Source organism: Caloenas nicobarica, chromosome 12 (genome assembly GCF_036013445.1).
Source record: "Caloenas nicobarica isolate bCalNic1 chromosome 12, bCalNic1.hap1, whole genome shotgun sequence".
NCBI classification, from domain to species: Eukaryota; Metazoa; Chordata; class Aves; order Columbiformes; family Columbidae; genus Caloenas; species Caloenas nicobarica.
The window spans coordinates 620,390-638,800 of record NC_088256.1 but is presented as its reverse complement, the minus strand read 5'-3'; the positions used below and the strand labels follow the sequence as shown (position 1 = coordinate 638,800).

General features: G+C 52.1%; 2 protein-coding genes across 2 annotated transcripts; both read left to right on the top strand.

The window, feature by feature from the left end:
• The first annotated feature begins 3,714 nt into the window (after positions 1–3,714).
• Positions 3,715–8,217, top strand: LOC135993660 (SUN domain-containing protein 3-like). Its single transcript, XM_065643670.1, has 7 exons — positions 3,715–3,769; positions 4,236–4,444; positions 5,019–5,103; positions 5,483–5,598; positions 5,719–5,886; positions 7,284–7,376; positions 8,077–8,217. Exons 1-7 carry the CDS (start codon positions 3,715–3,717, stop codon positions 8,215–8,217), a joined length of 867 nt encoding a protein of 288 aa, XP_065499742.1.
• A 9,026-nt stretch (positions 8,218–17,243) lies between these two features.
• LOC135993659 (olfactory receptor 14J1-like) lies at positions 17,244–18,005 on the top strand (the record flags this gene model as incomplete). Its single annotated transcript, XM_065643669.1, has 1 exon — positions 17,244–18,005. A coding segment is annotated over one exon (762 nt), but the record flags the coding sequence as incomplete, so codon positions are not given.
• Positions 18,006–18,411: the final 406 nt, after the last annotated feature.

Sequence of the window (18,411 nt, the reverse complement as noted above, 5' to 3'; positions counted from 1 at the left end):
GGGTCACGGGCACCAAACCCAGCTCGGGTGGGAACCAAGAGGGTCCCCTCATGTTCAGGGCCCAAAGCGCCATCTGTAGCATCTGCCCGTCCTTTTGAGTGCCCAGAGCCCCCTTCTTAGGGCCAAAACGGTCACATTTAGGGTCCCGACATGTCTTTTATCACCCATGGCCTTCGTTCAGGGCCCACAGTTTCATGTTTAGATGGAGCTCGTTGCCCGGCAACAACCGCCCAGAAGTTGGTGGGAGCCAGTGGACCCAGGACAGCCAATCACATTTGAGGAGGTGGGGCAAGTCATGTGATTGATATGTAACCAGCCAATCAGGCTTTGAGGCCTGCAGGAAAGATGGCGAGAGCTGAACAAACCGGGCAGCGTTCAGGGGTGGGCTGTGCTGGCTGCACCAATCACGCCTGGCGGGAGTGCAGCACATGGATGATTGACAAGCAGTCTGACCCATCACTTGGTAGGGGGGGAAACGAGAAATCCCAGCCGGCCAATCACTGGAAACATTACCTCAGAGTGGGGCGGGCACTGTGGGGGGCGTGACCCCTAAGGCAGCCAATCAGATCCAGGATCACCTCAGGGGAGGAGACTGACAGCCCTCCCGACCAATGGCAGCGCAGCCCAAGCTGAGAAGGCGGTGGCTCTGTGGGTGGCCAGGCGGAGCTTTGCCGTGGCGCCCATGGAGCTGCCCCAAGGCTGAGCAGCCCCCAGCCCAGCACTTCCCTTCCCTTCCCTTCCTTTCCCTTCCCTTCCCTTCCCTTCCCTTCCCTTCCCTTCCCTTCCCTTCCCTTCCCTTCCCTTCCCTTCCCTTCCCTTCCCTTTCCTCCGCTTCCTTCCTCTTCCCTTCATCCTTCTCTAACTGCTGCTTCTTTCTCCACCTCGATCGTCTTCCCTGCACCTTTTATCCTCTCACTCTTGTGGAGTATCTTACAGACAGTCATCCTGACTTACTGGAACAACCTTGACCCAAACGGAGTGACAAACCAGAATGGTTTTCTACAAGAAAAGATATTTACAATGTGTCAGGCAAACGGCCGGAGCGTGTGAAAGATTAAGCAGACCAATCATAAGATAACTTTGAGCGCGTGGACAGCTGCCGTAAGCCAATTACAGCAGAAAGTTAAATGCGTGTTCAACAGCTGCTAACTATAAATGTAAGTGTCTCTTGGTTCACCCACACTGCGAGTCCGTGCCGTTAATCCCTCACACTGTCCCTTTGTCCTGCTGTCTGTCCCCATCTTTTCTGTCTTTATTCTTCCCCGCTACCTGTCCCATTTCTTCTGGCAATAGACCCCTGTCCAGCTGGCTCTGCCTTCTATTTCTCCTCTCTACCTCTTTCCTGCTCTTCAACCCTCCTTTTCCTCCAGCTCACTGTGGCTTTTCTCCCTTTGTCAGTCTCTCCATCCCCATCTTACCTTCGCTTTATTTCTCAGTCCCTTTGTTCTGCTCTCTGACCTTCCTTTTCTCCATCTGTACATACCCCTCCTTGTCCCTGTCTTCCTCTATCCAACCTTCCTTCTCCTCCCCATCCCCCATTCCTCTGTCCTGTTCCTCCATCCTTTCTTCCTCCATGTCTTGTCACGGCTCCTCGTCCCTATTTGTCTTGAACTCTCCAGCCTTTTCCCCATGTGTTTCTTTCTCTCTTGGCTCCTCTGTCTTCTCTCTTGTCTGATTTACCTCTGTCCTCCCCAGCAGCTTAAGCTGAATGACCAGGTGTCCCTGTGTCCTGGTATTTCCTGAGCACTGCCCTGGGGAAGATCTGTGTCTGCAGGGCTGGGGATCATTTAGGAGCTGATCTGCTTCTGCAGACGGCAGAGCTGGGTGTAGTTATGGCAGCAGTTATGTGAACTGAACTTGTCCTGATGTACTCAAATATACTGGCTGAATATGGTTTCCTTTGCATCTCCAATTCCAACCTACGTGCTCTGCACTGAAGAACAAGAGACCTTGTGCTGTTTTCAAGATGTCAGCGGCAGCGAATCAGCAGAGAACATTACTGCCTTAGTGATGATGCTTTTTTGCTGTTGTTTTCTAACACTGTCTGAATTTTGGTAAGCAAGAGGAAGAGTGGTTGACAGAGTCTGTTTTCTGAAGTAACATGTTCCTGTACCTTTCCCGTCTTTCTATGGTGAAGGATTCCTTCCCTTGTGGAGAGGACTGCAAAACCCCCTCCTGTCAGGTTGGACTTTGCCTCCAAACGTGGCGCAGCCTCTTCCATTGTGACATCACCCACTGCCGTTGATGTCACAAAGCAGCATCAGTGCTGAGGTGGGCACAGCAGGGTATAAGACCAGGGGTCTCCCTGCGCCTTTGTCACTCTCGATCTTGAGGGAACTGAGATCGCAGAGTTTTTGGCTCGCTGCTGAGCAAGCAAGATGCTTGTTAACTGCACCTCAGCAGGTACCAAGGGACAGACAGAGAAGGTTAAGGATCTGAATGGGTATGTTTGAAAAATCCTCCTCCCCTTTCCCCAGGTGATTTTTTTCCACCTCGTCAGCTGGGGTAGGTGGAGGGTGGGCAGGAGAGGAACAAGAGGGCAGCCTGAGAGCTCGGTCTGGAGCTGGTGGAAAGCAGCAGCCACCTTTCAGTCTCTTCATGAACGCAAGGGCGAGGCCCAGAAAGCCTTTGATCTCTGCAGAATGAGGGACAGGTCTATTTTGGATCGCATGGATGGAGTCCCAAGCAATGGCCCTAATACAGCCTGCCATAGTAATTGTGAGAGCTCAGCTCAGTCCTGTATTATGCTCTGCAGGGTGGGTTATGTCCCTGAGCCTGCTTGGTTTTCCTCTCCACTCGGACCAGAAGGACACCAGCATTTCCTCTCTTGGCCGTGGATTTGACTTGTGTTCCTGACAGAGGAGGTTTCTTTCGGAAACCCGGTCAGTTCCTCACCAGGGCTCTGCCTTAGGAAAGGTGAACATGATCCTCTGAAGGGTGCAAGGAGTTCTCTAGGAGAACAAAAGGGGATTGTTTATTCCTGATGAAGTGTACACTCTGAGCCTTTTGAGAGCCTCCTGGAACAGGCAGGAGGAATTTCCACCTTGCAGAGCGCTGTGTGCTGTGTCTTGGCAGATCAGGCTCATGGCCCAGCCAGCAGAGTGTTTCTTTGGCACTTCCTTGGTTGCCTGTTGCTTGCCAGCACGCGTTGACATTCAGCCCTCTCTGCCTCTTTACTCAGTCTGCATTTGTCCACACTTATGTCACGAAAAGGGCAAATGATAACCTGAGTGTTAAAGAAACACTGCGAGAGGGGAGACACACACCCCCCGCCTGGCAGCTGTTGAACTGTAGGGGCACAGGCTGAACCTTCTCTTGAGACGGTGGAGAACAGGATCGGCACAAGTGCCGATCAGATGGTGGGCAGGAGAAACAGCATTCGTCATGTGCCTTCCATTTCCAAAGAATACCTGCCCAGCGCCACAGACGTGAAGTGTGGCCACAGCTCTTGTTGCAACTCCTGCTCTTAGTCCAGAGTCAATCTTGAGCCCTTTGTCCCTAACGAAACAATCGCTGCCATGACAAATCCCCGACTGGTGCAGCTGGTGACAACTCCAGCAGTGACTCGAGCTGGTGCAGGACCAAGCCAATGCACGCACCAGGAATGCCAGGCTCAAGGGCTGCAGTCCTTGCTGCTGCTCTCCAGTCTGCTGCTGATCTGCACGGGAACTGCCAGCTTCACCAGCCTTTTCCTCCTTGATGCTCTGCAGGAAGATGAAGGCGCTGAAGACAATGATGCTCGTGCTGATTCTCGGTCTGTTCTCTTTCGGTGAGTATCTGCAGAGCTCCGAGCTGAGGACGGTGCTTAAGGATGTACTTGGGGCTCCATCCTGTCCTGTTCCGCTTCCCCTGCTGTGACCAGAGGAGCTCAGCTAAGAGCAGAAAGTCCTGACAGAGCTGTGCCAGGCCCTGCTCCAGCGGGACGGGTGTGGGGGTGAGGAAGGGGTGACTTGCCTTCCCCAGGAGGGCTAAGCCAGTTCTCTTCGGCCGAGGGAGAGGCTGTGGCTGAGCTCTCCTGCCCCAGGGGGCTGAGAATCTTCTGCAGGACAAGGAGCACAGTCCAGGGCAGGGAACGTCCATCTGTTGCAGAGCCCATATGCTGTGATGGCCACTGTCAAAGACAACAAGAGGAGAGAGAACTGTGGCACTTGGGAGAGACACAGAAAGGGGAGCGGGCAGCCTGAGGCATAACCCAGCCTTAGACCAAGTTCTAAGCTCTGGTGTGTGTCCCACAGGTCTTTACCACGTGGCACGACTTGGCACAGAAAGCTTCTGGAGAACCGCAGGAGAGTTAGAAGACCTGAGCAAAACCCTGTCCCCGCCAGACCAGCTCCGTAAGCTCCAGGAACAGCTTTATCATCTGTGCTGGAGTGCAAAGGATGTGGCCGAGCGGGCTCTACAGGAAGGCGTGAAGCAGGCAAAGCTCCCAGGCTTTACCGGATGGGTAAGGGCACAAGGCAGAAGGATCTACTCAGGGGTTTTATCCTCCCTCCAGCACGTATCCTACTCCATTCCCTGTCACAGCCAACATGCTGGTGCTGCTGGAACAAGTGCTGTCATGGCCACGCTTCCTTTTCCTGTTGCTCCATACTTCCTTATGGGGAAGAGAGAGCGTGACGGGAATGACAGCTGTCTGAGTCGTACCTTCCTCTGTGTCCAGATCTTGGGTCATCCTCAGGGGAGAACTGGAAAGAAAGAATGGTCTCAGAGGTCCAGAGTTAAGCCAGTGCTATCTCATGCCCAGAAGGCTTGTCTGTCTGTGCTGCCTGGCCTGGGGCCTCTCCACAGGAAAAGCTCCTTCCCGCAGCTTCAGCATTCAGGGCACTGGAGTGAGCAGCCCCCCATTCTGAACCCCGTCAATCACAGCAGAGCAAACTTGGGAGGCTTCCGGGCAATTTGGGTGTTCCTTCCATCTGAGATGGGCCCTGTCTCCGTTCACCTTGGTGGGCCTTGCAGGGGAGCTGCTTGCCCTGTTCCTTTTCCTTCCAACAGGCGCTCTCCTTTGTGTTCCTTCCCAGGCAGTTCAGGACATCATCAATCAAGCCCTGGAGAAGCTGGAAGAAATGCAGGTCCCGATGCCTGATTACGCCCTCAAATCAGCAGGTGCCATGACATTGTACATACAAACCAGTTCAAAGTGCTTCCTGTCCAGATTGACAAGATGGGCACTGGAACGTGCCCAGGGGTAGGAGAGAAGGGGTGAGAAGTCAGGGGTCACCTCATGCCCTAAAAGTGCCCCCACTGACAGAGGCTGTAACGTGCAAGACCCCATGGGAAGCACAGAAACCCTGGCTCACGTTCTTGTCTTTTTCCACGGCCCCATACGACAGTTTGATGACTCCCTGCTGTGTGTTGCAGGGGGGTCATGCCAGTGAGAAAGAGGGGAACCCACTGTAGGACAACTGAGGAGCCTTTTCCAAGTCAACAGTGTAATATTCCTCCTGACACTGCCTGATGATCTTGCTCATGTTTTAATTTCCAGGGGCTGCCATCATTCGTTCCAGAACTTCTCCAACCCTCCAGACTGCCAAAGCAAAGGTCTTCTTGTATTCCCTGCCGGTGATGGATTACATGAGGTCCCCTGAGCTTATTCTGGAGGTAGGAGCACCAAGAAGCAGTAAAACAAAGGTCTGGAGAAAGAACCACACATGCTGCTCAGAGGAACGAGAGCCAGGGCAACTTTCTCCATGTCAATGTAGTTTCTTCTTGTCCTTTCAGCCAGAAAATCATCCTGGAAACTGCTGGCCCTTCCCAGGAAGTCACGGACTTGTCTTCATCAAGCTGTCTGTGCCAATCATTCCCAAGGCAGTCACCATGGACCATGTCTCAGGGACAGCGTTCCATGGAGAAAGTATTTCCGGAGCTCCCAAGGACTTTGCTGTTTACGTAAGTGATTTCTCTGGAGTGGGGGCAGGGGGTTGCACAGCATTTCTAAGCAGGGGGTGAAGATGGGTCCAAGAGACCAGTGGCCTGAAGGTTCCTCCTGGGTCTCAGAAGAAACAGGCTCTTTGGAGTTGCTCCCTTCCCATTGTATTCCTCTTCTCTTCAATGGTCCACTCAAAAGGAAGCTTCTGGGGCAAGATGCTACTCCAGGAGCCACAGGGAAAAGGAGCTGGACAGTGCATGGTGTCACGGTCCATTCGGTGATGGACTTGTGATGGTTCGTTTACCTTGATCTCGAGGTGCAAAATTAAGGCAACCAAAATGCAAAGGGGTTATAATTCAATCAAGCAGTGTTGCTTTATTAATTTGCCTGAAAAGCAGCACGCGATAGAGAGAGGAAAAGGAAAGGTAAAAAGAAAAGGCAGAAATGAGGTTTGGTTTACCACTGAACGAGCTCCAAAGGCGTCCCTCTGGTCTTTGGTCCCGTGAGAAGAGTCCTGCCGGTCCTCCGTCGTGGTTCAAGATCCTTCGGTGGGGAGATCTCAATGGTGTCCCGTAGGGAATTGTCTTTTATGCTTCTTCACCCCCGCTTCACTCCCATAGATCAAGGCCAATCTCTGCCTTTATTGTGCAATCCAGGCTTAACTGCACAGGCCCAAAAAAGTCCTCGCTTCACTTGCCAGGACTCGTCTGAGTCTGCGTCGCCTCGGTTCAGGGGTCTCTTGCTGGTCCATTGGGTGACCTCCAGACCCTTGGCGAGCCTCTGCGCATGCTCTCCTTCATAGGCCTTTGTTACAGGGAGGAGGTGGGGGGCAAGTCTGGCTCAAGCAACAGGTGGAAATCCATCTTCTGGACAGCAATTATTGTCCCCAGGTCGGAGAGGCCTTGGTAACACAATTCCTTTCAGGTGGTGGGGGTAAGATTGGCTCAGGCAGCAGGTAGAGTCCATACAGCAGCCATTGTTACCCATAGCTACAGGTCGGAGAGACCTGTACAACACAATTCCTTGCTTCAGGCCTCTCTCCAAATCATTGTCCAATTCTTTCTATCAGTCCATCTGTTCTCCAAGTCCCTGATGGTGATGCTCAGGCAGAAACTGTTCTTCAGACCGACTCTCACACATGGTCCTAGACCTTCTGAACTTCCAATCTCAGTGGCATTTGTGATCCTCAGGTTACCTCCCTCTCACTGGGAGCATCTGCTCCTTTTCTGACTGGCACCTTGGACTCGTTGAGTAGGCAAGTGTGGCGTGCTGCCCACCTGCAGCTTCTCATCTTTTCCTTGTGCTCATTGTCCTTGGACTATGTAGTTGAAATAACACCGTACTTCACCAACCGAAGTTCAGTCTTGCCATGGTGATACCAAATGCTCTTGTTTTCTCCACCGCTGTCTTTCTGTAGGGCTTCAAGGAAGAACACGAGGAGCAGGGAACGTTCCTGGGACAGTTCACTTTCCTGGCAGCGCTGAATCCCAGTCAGACCTTCCAGCTGAAGGTATGGGGACAAAGAGGGAGGAGAACTGTAGGAGAGGAGGAGAAATGCGGCTGGATGGGGAGAGGCTTCCCTGCCAAAGGGCTACAGGCAGCCCTGTCCTTGAACGTGTGCCATGCTGGCCTTTCTTGTGCTTTAACTTCCTGGTGGCGGATGGCTGGACTGCCGGTCTTCTTCTCTTTCATTTTGGTTTTAAACTTCAACACTTAGAAGCGCCACAGTTGAAACTAGAATCAGCTTGACTGTCTGGACCCCAAGTGCACACAAGAGGCCACATCCCGTAGGATGCACGACTGCTTGTCTGCCAGTTAAAGACCAGTAATATTGGACTTCCTGAGGATTCTGTTGGTGCTGGCAGCGGGTAGTGACAGGGATGCCATTCTGTTTCTGTGGCTTTCTAGAGAAGGCAACGAGATATTTTCCTGACACCACCACAGGGTCTTCAGACTGTGGAAGCCTGTGCTCCAAAGCAGGCGAGAACTTTCCAGTGTATTTGCTGAGGCATCTGGGTGCTGCTCCTTCCTTTACTAGTTCTCATGGCCCAATGAGGTAGAGCAGGATAGAACGTCTTGAACACAACAGGTCAAAAGCCCTTGCGGGGCAGCTGGAAGGAAGCTATTGAACGAGGCCGTCGCTGCAGCACTTCTGTCAGTGGTCACGTACCAGAGAGGAAAAGGCGACTCATTTCTTCTTGACCTTTCAGAACAAGCTCCCTGTAGTCGTGAATTACATCAAGCTGCAAGTGCTGAGCAACTGGGGCCACTCGGACCACACCTGCCTATATCGGTTCAGGGTTCACGGTGATCCACCCAAAGACGGGGGAGAGGTGCCAGTTACTTATTAAAGTATATTATAAAGTATATATAGTATATTATAAAGTATATAAAGTATATATAAAATATATTATTAAAATCAATAAATTCCATTAATTTTCACGAAGTCGCATTTCCAGTCTGCTTTGCCTGTGATGCTGACTGGTTCTCCCTAAGCAAACGGGAGCTCCCTGTCCTTCTCTCAACCCATCAGCTTGTGGGAGACTTGAGGAGTACATAGCAAGATTGTCCTTATTAAAAGAAACAGGAAAAATCAGTCACAAATCTGCAGAAAGCCTGACAGCCACACACTTGCTGCCTGCGCAGGAACATCAGCAAGGCCCTGCCTGTACACCAAAGATTAAAGTACCATTTTCCTATGCAGCGAGGAACTAAGGATCTGAGTGGAACCATCTGTTGTTACCTGCTTTCACAAGACGCACATGCTGCTTCAGCTTCCATCTTTCAGTCTGTTGCCAATGAGAAAATGGAAATGTTTTTTTTAGTAAGAAGGAAACCTTAATTGGAAAGTTGGTTCATGGACTTATTTGCCTCTCTGGGCACACATCGACTTCATAGCCCAGGAAACATTACAGAGTGATTAGCAAAGCAATCCCAGGACACTTAAGACATCCCATAACTACACAGTCTGTCTTTCCTTTTGACCCCGAGTTCCCCAACCCCAAGGCAGGAGCAGGCAGGGCAGTCGTGCGCTCGGACCACACCAGGGAGGAGAGAGCAGGAACAGCGCTTGGCACCCAGGGCTGGGAACAGCAATTTGTGCTCTGAGCTGGGGCTTAGTCCATGTGCAAGCCCAGCACGGATCCAGATACCAAACTGAGGGTGTCAGTTCATCCCCAGTGCCACACACACGGCACCTTCTTCCATCGCCTCCTCCCGATGAGCTGTTTTCCAGCCCCTTCCACCTCAGCCCAGCTCAGACACCTGCACGCTGGCTCAGGGCTGACTGCGGCTGGTGACCCTCGGGGCAGCAGCAGGAACCGCTCTGACCCTGGTTGTGGGGCTGTCCCTGGGCTGAGCCCTCGGGTGCAGAGCTGGTGAACTGGGCCATGGTGGGGCCCAGGGGTGCTGAGGTCAACAGGTCCCCCCGCCTGTCCATGCTGGGAGACACCTGCTCCTGCAGCACCCCTCGTCCTGGTCCTGAACTTGGTGCATCCTCATCCAGAAGTACACATTGGTTTCATTGTTTGTTTGTTCATTTGTTTCTAAAAACAAATATAATTCAGGTATAGGGAGAGTCTGTTTAGAAGTTTTATTAATCTGGGGACAGAGGCTAGTGGGGGCTGGGGCCATCGGAGGTTGAGGCTGTTTCTTCCCCGTGCCCTTGGCCTGGCACTCACAGCTGGGAAGGGACTTTCCAAAATCCTGCTGGAATGACCCAGATGTGGCCACCCCCGGCACAGCCTCAGGTTCTGCTGCCAACCTGCCCTCAAATCATCTCTTCCCATTAACCAGAAGTCACTGCGAGTGTTGCTGTTCTCCTTCGGGCAGCGCGGTGCTCACCCAGCACAGCCAGAGCTGTTCCTGTGCCAGGAGGAGACTTCACACAGAGCCTTGGCCGATTGTGACAGTTCCCACCAGCCGTCCAGCTCTGGAAGGTCCAGATGCCACAGAGGGGACACAGACTGGTTGTCACTTCTCTTGCAGGAACAGGATTGAACAGCAGAAGGGAGGCAGGACGAGAGGGTCCATGAGGTCAGAAAGCACATCAGACAGCTGGTACAGTCGTGATGGCAGCAGAGGGAGAAGAGAAAGAGATGCAGTGACCTGGCTGGGACAATGCTTCTGACGTGACACCTGCCACACAGACACAGAGACAGACAGAGGCCTTGGTTGGTTCTGGAGGAGGTGGGAAAGGTGCCTGGGAGGGAGGAGAGCATGGGGAGATGGGGACAGAGGTGCAGACAGTGGAGGCGTCTGTTCCGTGGGGTCACAGGCACCAAACCCAACTTGGGCGGGAACCAACCCAACACATCTTTTATCACCCATGGCCTCTGTTTAGGGCCCACAGTTTCATTTTTAGGTGGAGCTCCTTGTCTGGCAACAACCAACCATAAGTCTATGGGGAGTCAGTGGACCCAGGACAGCCAATCACATTTGAGCAGGCGGGGCAAGTTATATGATTGACACATAACCAGCCAATCAAGATTTGAGAGTTGCAGGAAAGGTGGTGAGAGCTGAACAAACTGTGCAGCGTTCAGGGCCACTGTGCTGGCTGCACCAATCACGGTGGGCAGGAGTGCAGCACAGGGATGATTGATAAGCAGTCTGACCAATCATTTGATGGGAGGACCCAGGGGGAAATCCCAGCCAGCCAATCAGAGGAAACAGCGCCTCAGGGGTGGGGGGAAGGGCGGGCACTATGGGAGGACCGACCCTTCAGGCAGCCAATCAGCTCAGGGGAGGGTGGGCCCCAAACTGGGGTAGACACATGGCCCAGACAGCCAATCAGCTGAAGGATCAGCTCGGGGGGGGAGACTGACAGCCCTCCCGACCAATGGTGGTGAAGACCAAGATCAGAATCATAAAATCATAGCATGACCTGATTTGGAAAGACCCACAGGATCATGGAGCCCAGCTCCTGTCCCTGCACAGTACACTCCACAGGTGACACCATGTGTCTGAGGACGTTGTCCAGTCTCTTCTTGAACACTGTCAGGTTGGGGCCATGACACCTCCCTGGGGAGCCTGTTCCAGTGTCCAGCACCTCTGGGTGAAGAACCTCATGTCCAACTGACCCTCCCTGGCACATCTTCCTGCCATTCCCTGGGTTCTGTCACTGTCACAGAGAGAAGAGCTCAGCCCGGCCCCTCCTGCTCCCCTGCTGAAGCTGCAGCTCCATGAGCTCTGCCCTCAGTCTCCTCTGCTCCAGCTGAACAAACCCAGGGACTCCAGCCACTCCTCATACAACTTCTCCTCCAAACCCTTCCCCAACTTCAAAGCCTCTTCTGGACACCCTCCAGCAGCTTTATCTCCTTTTGATCCTGTGTCCCCAGCCCTGCACACAGTGAATGCTCCAGGTGAGGCTGCCCCAGTGCAAAGCAGAGCAGGACAATCCCCTCCCTGCCTGGCTGGCTGTGCTGTGCTGGATGCACCAGGACACGGGGCCCTCTTGGTGCCAGGGACACTGTTGGCTCTTGTTCAACTTGCCATCCACGAGAACCCCCAGATCCCTCTCCGCAGAGATGCTCTCCAGCATCTCGTCCCCCAGTCTGTCTGTACAGCCAGGGTTGCCATGTCCCAGGTGCAGAATCTGGCACTTGCTCTTGTTGAACTTCATGCAGTTGGTGATTGCCCAGTTCTCCAGTTTGTCCAGATCCCTCTGCAGGGCCTCTCTGCCCTCCAGAATGTCAACAGCTCGCCCCAGTTTTGTGTCATCGGCAAACTTGCTAAGCAATCCCTCAGATCCTGAGTCTAAGTCATTTATAAACACATTGCAGGGTGCTGGCCCTGAGATGGATCCCTGTGGAACCTGCTACTGACTGATCGCCAGCCCGACATGACCCCATTTACTAGAACCCTTTGAGCCCGGCCCATCAGCCAGTTGCTCACCCACTGTACTGTGTGTTTACCCAGCTGTGTGCGGGACATCTTGTCCAGGAGGATCCTGTGAGAGACACTATAAATGGTTTTACTGAAATCCAAAAAGATCACATCAACAGGCTTCCCTTGGTGAACTAGGTGGGTAACCTTGTCCTAGAATGAAATTAAGTTGATCAGGCAAGACTTTCCCCTCATGAACCAGCGCTGACTGGGACCAATGACTGCACTGACGTTCAGATGTTTTTCATCTGAATGAGTTACCCGGAGTTACCCCCGTTACTGTGTCTTCCTGGCAAGGGGTCTGTCCTGAGAAGGGGATCCAGCCTCTGCCACTCTCTGGAGAGACAAACCCTGTGTCCATGGCACCGAGAACACAAAGGGGACTTGTGCAAGACCACCCTTCATCTGAACCACTTAGGTATGTACGTGTGGATGGGCTATCAAGCCTTGTAGTGTAAACTCCCGTGTAATTGGCGCTGCCCAGAATGCCTACTGCAGACACAAGACTGCTGTGCTGCAGAGATTTCTATTTAGGCAGATTAATCTTTTGTTTCCTTTTTGATTTTTATTTTAAAAAAATATTGTTAGTATATGAGAAATTACACAAACACTTGGAGGATTATTGATGCATTTTAACAGGATTGTCCACAGAGGGCCATCAGCTTTACATCTCAAGAAATAGGAGGCCAAAACCCAATGGAAGGATGGGTCGGGCACCGTCCTGGGATGTGGGAAACTGGAGTGTGTGCCCATCTCCCAGCACCCTTCCCTGCTCAGTGAAGGGTGTGAGAATCTCTACCAACCAGCCTGCAGCCAATGTTGTCCCGTCAGCTCAGGACTAGAGCTTCCATCCCTGGAGGTGCTTAAAAGATGTGCAGATGTGATTCTTAGGGATATGGTTTAGTGGTGGACTTGGTAGTGCTAGATTTACGGTTGAACTTGATGGTCTTCAGAGTCTTTTCCAACTTAAATGATTCTCTGATTCTACGATTTCAGTCGAAACCATTTCAATTCCCATCACCTGCAGCTTGCCTCGAGTGCGGCTGTTGTGTGGCACAACTGTCCTGGCTCTCCAGGCAGGTTGGGCACTGGTTTGGTGTCTGCATTGGGAGTTTTCCCCTTCCTGGGGTAAAAGACCTTCGATGAGAGACGGTTGTAGAGATTTGGATGGCAGAGGTCTGAAGTCGTCCTTTCAAAATCTGAGCAGGCTGAGCTTTGGAGCTGAGGGACAACAGAGGTGCTCTCAAGGATGTTTTTCAATAGTGGTACAATCACTAATAACAGTCACAGGGAACTCCTTATTCTCTGTGATGATGATGAACCAAAGTTTTTAATTTCTTCCCCAACAGTTATTGTTGCTTCTCGAAAGGCCTGCTACGTCTCAGCAGCTGACCTCTTGCATGAAGTTCTTAGACCTGTGGTTTTTTTTCTCTCCTCTACCTTTTGTATGATTGAAAGAGGACACCTCTTGGGCAGAATTGACCCCAAATCCTCCCTCTTCCACACCTGTTCTCCTTTTTTTCTGGTGTGAGGCAGAGGTGGCATAGGGGAGTTGTTTCTTTTTTAGCCAAAGAAGGCCAAGAAACAGATCCCAGGTTGGTGCAAAGGCACAAAGGAAGCCAGAATATTTATGTGGTGCACACTGACACACACCGTCACCTGCATTTCCAGTCTCTGAAGTCCCAACAGTGGAGCAGAGACTTGAGTTCTGAGCTCCTTTCATCCGCCCTGTGTGACACATGTAAAATGAAACTACCCCTGCCAAAAAGTTGGTTTTGATTCTCTTCACAGCCTGAAGCCCCACATGGGTCAGGAGACGAGCCGGGATACCCAACGACGACTCATATGCTCTGCACTTAAAGTTCAGGTGTTCCCAGGAATCTCAGCAGACAAGAAATGCCGATTCCTGGGTGCAAGGAGCTGGTCAAGAGCCTCGTCTCCATTTCTGTAACGATGGCTTTGCTGCCTGGCTGGTGTGCAGACTCTGTACATGGATGCTGACACCTGTTGAGCAACCTGCTCTGAAAGGATGAACAAGGTGGGCATGAGGAAAGCAAAACAGAAGAACTTGGGTAAGGGCAAATGAAAAGGGATGCACAAGATGTGGTCAGGGCTGTTTGGGGGCACTTGTAAAACAGCCCTGCACCTCATGTGAATTATTCCTGTGGTCAGGGAGAACTTGAAAGCTGTCCCTAAATTGAAAACATTCAGGCTGGATGGGACCTCGGGAGGTGTCTTGACCAACCTCCTGCTCAAAGCAGGGTCAGACCAGATTACTCAGGGCTTTATCCAAACACATCTTGGACACTTTCTGGGGTAGACTGGATGTGCACTCCTGGGAAACAGCTTCCAGTGCTTGACTGTCCTCATGATTGGGAAGTTTCTCCCTTTCTATAGCAGCTTTCCAGGACCAACCATCCAGAATGGTTTTTACCCATCTACTTACACACTGACACAAACCATAATATCGTACCTTGGACACAAGTATATTGTGGGGGATGATGCTGAATGCCTTGCTGACTTCCAGGTAACAGACCACCACTGCTCTCCCCATGTCCAGCAACCCTGTCCTTTCCTCACAGAAAGCAAAGAGGATGGACAGGCACAACCTGCCCTGGGTAAACCCCGTCACCTTCTCTTTCACACACCCAGAAATGGGGTCCCAATGGACATGTTCTGGGGCACAGCCCTTAGTTCCCGTGCTCACCTATTGGCCATTTTTGAAAAGTGCACACAATGTGTGAGAGCTGCCAGTGTTCAGTGAGTCCCCCCAGTCTCCATGAGCTTTCCAAGATGGTGGAGAGTGTCCTCACTGTGACATCGTCCTGCTGTCTCAACTCCTGGGATGCTGCCCCTCCTGCCCCATAGACTGTAAAGGGTTTTGTTAGTTCCAGTGACCCCGTCTTGATCCCCATCCACTGCTGGTTGTTCTGCCTCCAGTCACAGAGGCCTGGGAGACCTTGCTGGTGAAGATGGAGAACAAGAGACACAGAGAATATCACTTCTTTCCCTTATTAAATTAATGAGTGGCCACCCAGTGTCTTTGTTTCTCCTTTAACTGTTCCTGCAGTAGTAACAGCTCATTAGGGTACCCTTAAATTGCCTTACAGGTCTAGACTGAGTTTTGCTCTGGACTGTTGCTGTGCTTGGAGGCTGCTGTCCTTGAAGACCAGATGAACTAACTTCTGCCACCCTGCCTTGGCAGTTTATTCCATCCGTGTCACAGCTCTGTCTGCAACACTGACAGCTCCAGCTCACCCAGTCAGGTCCCTGGCTGAGGCCATTGCCTCACATCTGGGCTGAACCACCCCAGCTGTGGCACCAGGAAACCTCTGAGTTGCCCCATGGAAACCTGGTACCAAGTGTCCAAGACTCCATGCATGCAAAGGCTTTGCTTTAGAGCACAGACGTGAGATGGCCAAAAGATTGCTGAATGTCTCTCTAGACCTAGGAGTATAAACCCAGAATATAATGCCTAAATTCATTCTGGGGAACATATTCCTCCCCCAATTTGGAAAAATTAGATCCTTTGCTGTAACATTCCTGTTGTCCTGTCTAATGATGGGACAAGAAAAGGTGATTCTCATACCAATTTATTTTCTAATACAAAGAACACAATGCTGTCAAGAAGTGTCACTGCTGAAGAGAGAGAATCAACGTCACTGATTGCTTCAGGTTGTTTCAAAGGATGTGCCGCTGGAGCCCCAGGGACACCTGGAGGGAGTCCAGAGGGGTCAGAGAAAGGGACATCATGGGCTGCTCCTGTGCTGCTGAGCTGGGCTGGGCTCCTGGGACAGACGGAGCTCATGGCAAGCGGCAGCGCTGCAGAGAGACAGCTCTGCCCAGGAGCAGCTCCCCTGCAAAGCGCAGCAGGGCTGAGGGCTCTGCCTGGGGAATCTCAGGGAGATGAGCAAGGCAGAGAGAGATTAAAGGTGCTCAGGACTGGCAGGATGACTGAGAGCTCACTGGAGGAAAAATCTTTGAGGCCCTTGCCATGGTATGTCTCTGTGTGCAGGGCAATGCAGCTGTAGCTGCTGGAGGCATCTCCTCAAGTTAGCACAGGCACAGCTTGAGGGATCTGTAAGGAGGGGGCTCTTATCAGGCAATTTTGAACAGCTGTGAAGCTGGGTGAGCACCCAGGGGTGCCCAGGGCTGTCCTGCAGAGCAGGGTCCCTGCACCCCAGGGCTGTGCCGGGGAAGGGACTCTGCCTCCTGCCAGGGTCAGCGCTTAGCCTGTCTGGGGAGATCCCAGCAACACTGAGGGGAGAAGCTGTGGGGGGAAGGAGCGACCCCCGGCAGGGCAGGGTCCTTCTGCTGCTGGGTTCTCCGTGGGTCAGGGCTGCTCACAGCTCCAGCTCACTCCAGACTGCTTCCAATTGGAGGTTTCAAGGAGAAGATCTATACAGGTATTACTATAAAGATAAGGAGCTTTCCTGAGTCTGTTTCCTATTCCAAGACTTGGAGGGTGGGGGGGATGGAGGAAAGGATAAATGAAAAAGGAACTCTGAGTGATCAGCACATCTGCCAGAAGCCTCATAACGTCCCTTCAGCCACTCCTCTGCCCATGGACAGCAGCAGCATCACATCTGCTGAACCCATCAGCCTTAGTCTGCCCTGTCCTTTTTTCCAGCCTGCAAACCTTCTGCTCTCAGCAGTGCCTGGTGGCTTGTCAGGGTAACATGGGAGTGTGATCAGCTTCCATCTCAGAAAGGTGCCAGCCCAGGGCAAAACAGAGGGACAGACCAGCTGCCCTCACTCTGCACTGACCCACGGGCATCCTCTGGTCTCGCAGGACTCGCTCTGTTCTCCCTGAGTGCAGCAGAAACAATGAGGGTTTCTGACACCCAACAACACTCTCCAAGGGAGTTGCAGGACTGGACTAGATGATCTTTCGAGGTCCATTCCAATCCTAACATTCTGTGATTCTGTGAAGCTGTAAAAAACCTAAACATTTCAAACTTCATTCTACCATCCTGTTTCATTCTCTGTGACAGTGCAGATGCTGACAGGCCCTTCTTCACCAGCAGCAGTTTCAGACGACAACTTCGAACCCTAGGTCTGGCCCCTGCCCCCCGTTCCCATGACGCCCTGCTGCAGAGCAGGGCTGACTCCTGGGCAGCCAGCGGGCACAGGCCCTGCTCCTCATGGCACCTCCAGCCAGCACCACCCAGGGCTCAGCCACAGAGCTGAAGGAAGGTCTGGAAAAGTACAAGCGGGTGTGCAGCAGAGGAGGGGGTATGAGAAATGGCTTTGATTTTACTCAGAGAAATCTCCGCTTGTCATTTTCTTTTCCTCCTATGACAGTGGCTACGCCCAGAGGGAGCAAATGTCCAACAGCAGCTCCATCACCCAATTCCTCCTCCTGGCATTCGCAGACACACGGGAGCTGCAGCTCTTGCACTTCTGGCTCTTCCTGGGCATCTACCTGGCTGCCCTCCTGGGCAACGGCCTCATCATCACCACCATAGCCTGTGACCAGCACCTCCACACGCCCATGTACTTCTTCCTCCTCAACCTCTCCCTCCTCGACCTGGGCTCCATCTCCTCCATTGTCCCCAAGTCCATGGCCAATTCCCTCTGGGACACAAGGGCCATCTCCTACACAGGATGTGCTGCCCAGGTCTTTTTTTATTTTTTCTCTGCTACAGCAGAGTTTTCTCTCCTCACCATCATGTCCTATGACCGCTACGTTGCCATCTGCAAACCCCTGCACTACGGGACCCTCCTGGGCAGCAGAGCTTGTGTTCACATGGCAGCAGCTGCCTGGGCCAGTGGGTTTCTCTATGCTCTGCTGCACACGGCCAATACATTTTCACTACCATTGTGCAGGGGCAATACCCTGGACCAGTTCTTCTGTGAAATTCCTCAGATCCTCAAATTGTCCTGCTCAGATGCCTACCTCAGGGAAGCTGGTCTTATTGCTTTTAGTGCTTTTCTATTTTGGGGATGTTTTGTGTTCATTGTGCTGTCCTATGTGCAGATCTTCAGGGCTGTGCTGAGGATCCCCTCTGAGCAGGGACGGCACAAAGCCTTTTCTACCTGCCTCCCTCACCTGGCTGTGGTCTCTTTGTTTATCAGCACTGGTATGTTTGCCTACTTCCAGCCCTGCTCCATCTCCTCTCCATCCCTGGATCTGGTGGTGTCTGTTCTGTACTCAGTGGTGCCTCCAACATTGAACCCCCTCATCTACAGCATGAGGAACCAGGAGCTCAAGGATGCTCTGAGGAGGCTGATGACTGGATGTTTTCAGCCATAGACTGCCTACCTTCCTCTTCAATGGCTCCAAGTGTATGTCATGACAGGCCAATCTTTGTTTCCTTTTTATACATTTTTTTTCTTTTTCCACTTGTGATATTGTTGTTTTCGAAGAAATGCCACTGGTCATCTCCTCCTGCTTAAGTGTCCACCCATGTTGCATGATCCAGAGACCTTGTTTAACCAGGGAGTCTCTTAAATACAAGCGAAATGAATCAACATGATTTTAATTTTTTTTTATTTTTTATGTTCTTTTTCTTATGTCTGATATCCATCCTCATTGTATCAGGGATGAATGGGAAATGAAAACACCTTTTGGCTGCACCAGCTTTGGGAAGGCTGCTCTGTGCCTGCGGCAGTAAGAGCTCTTGAGGACCTCAAGGGCCAGGGCTTTCGTGCTGGCCTGG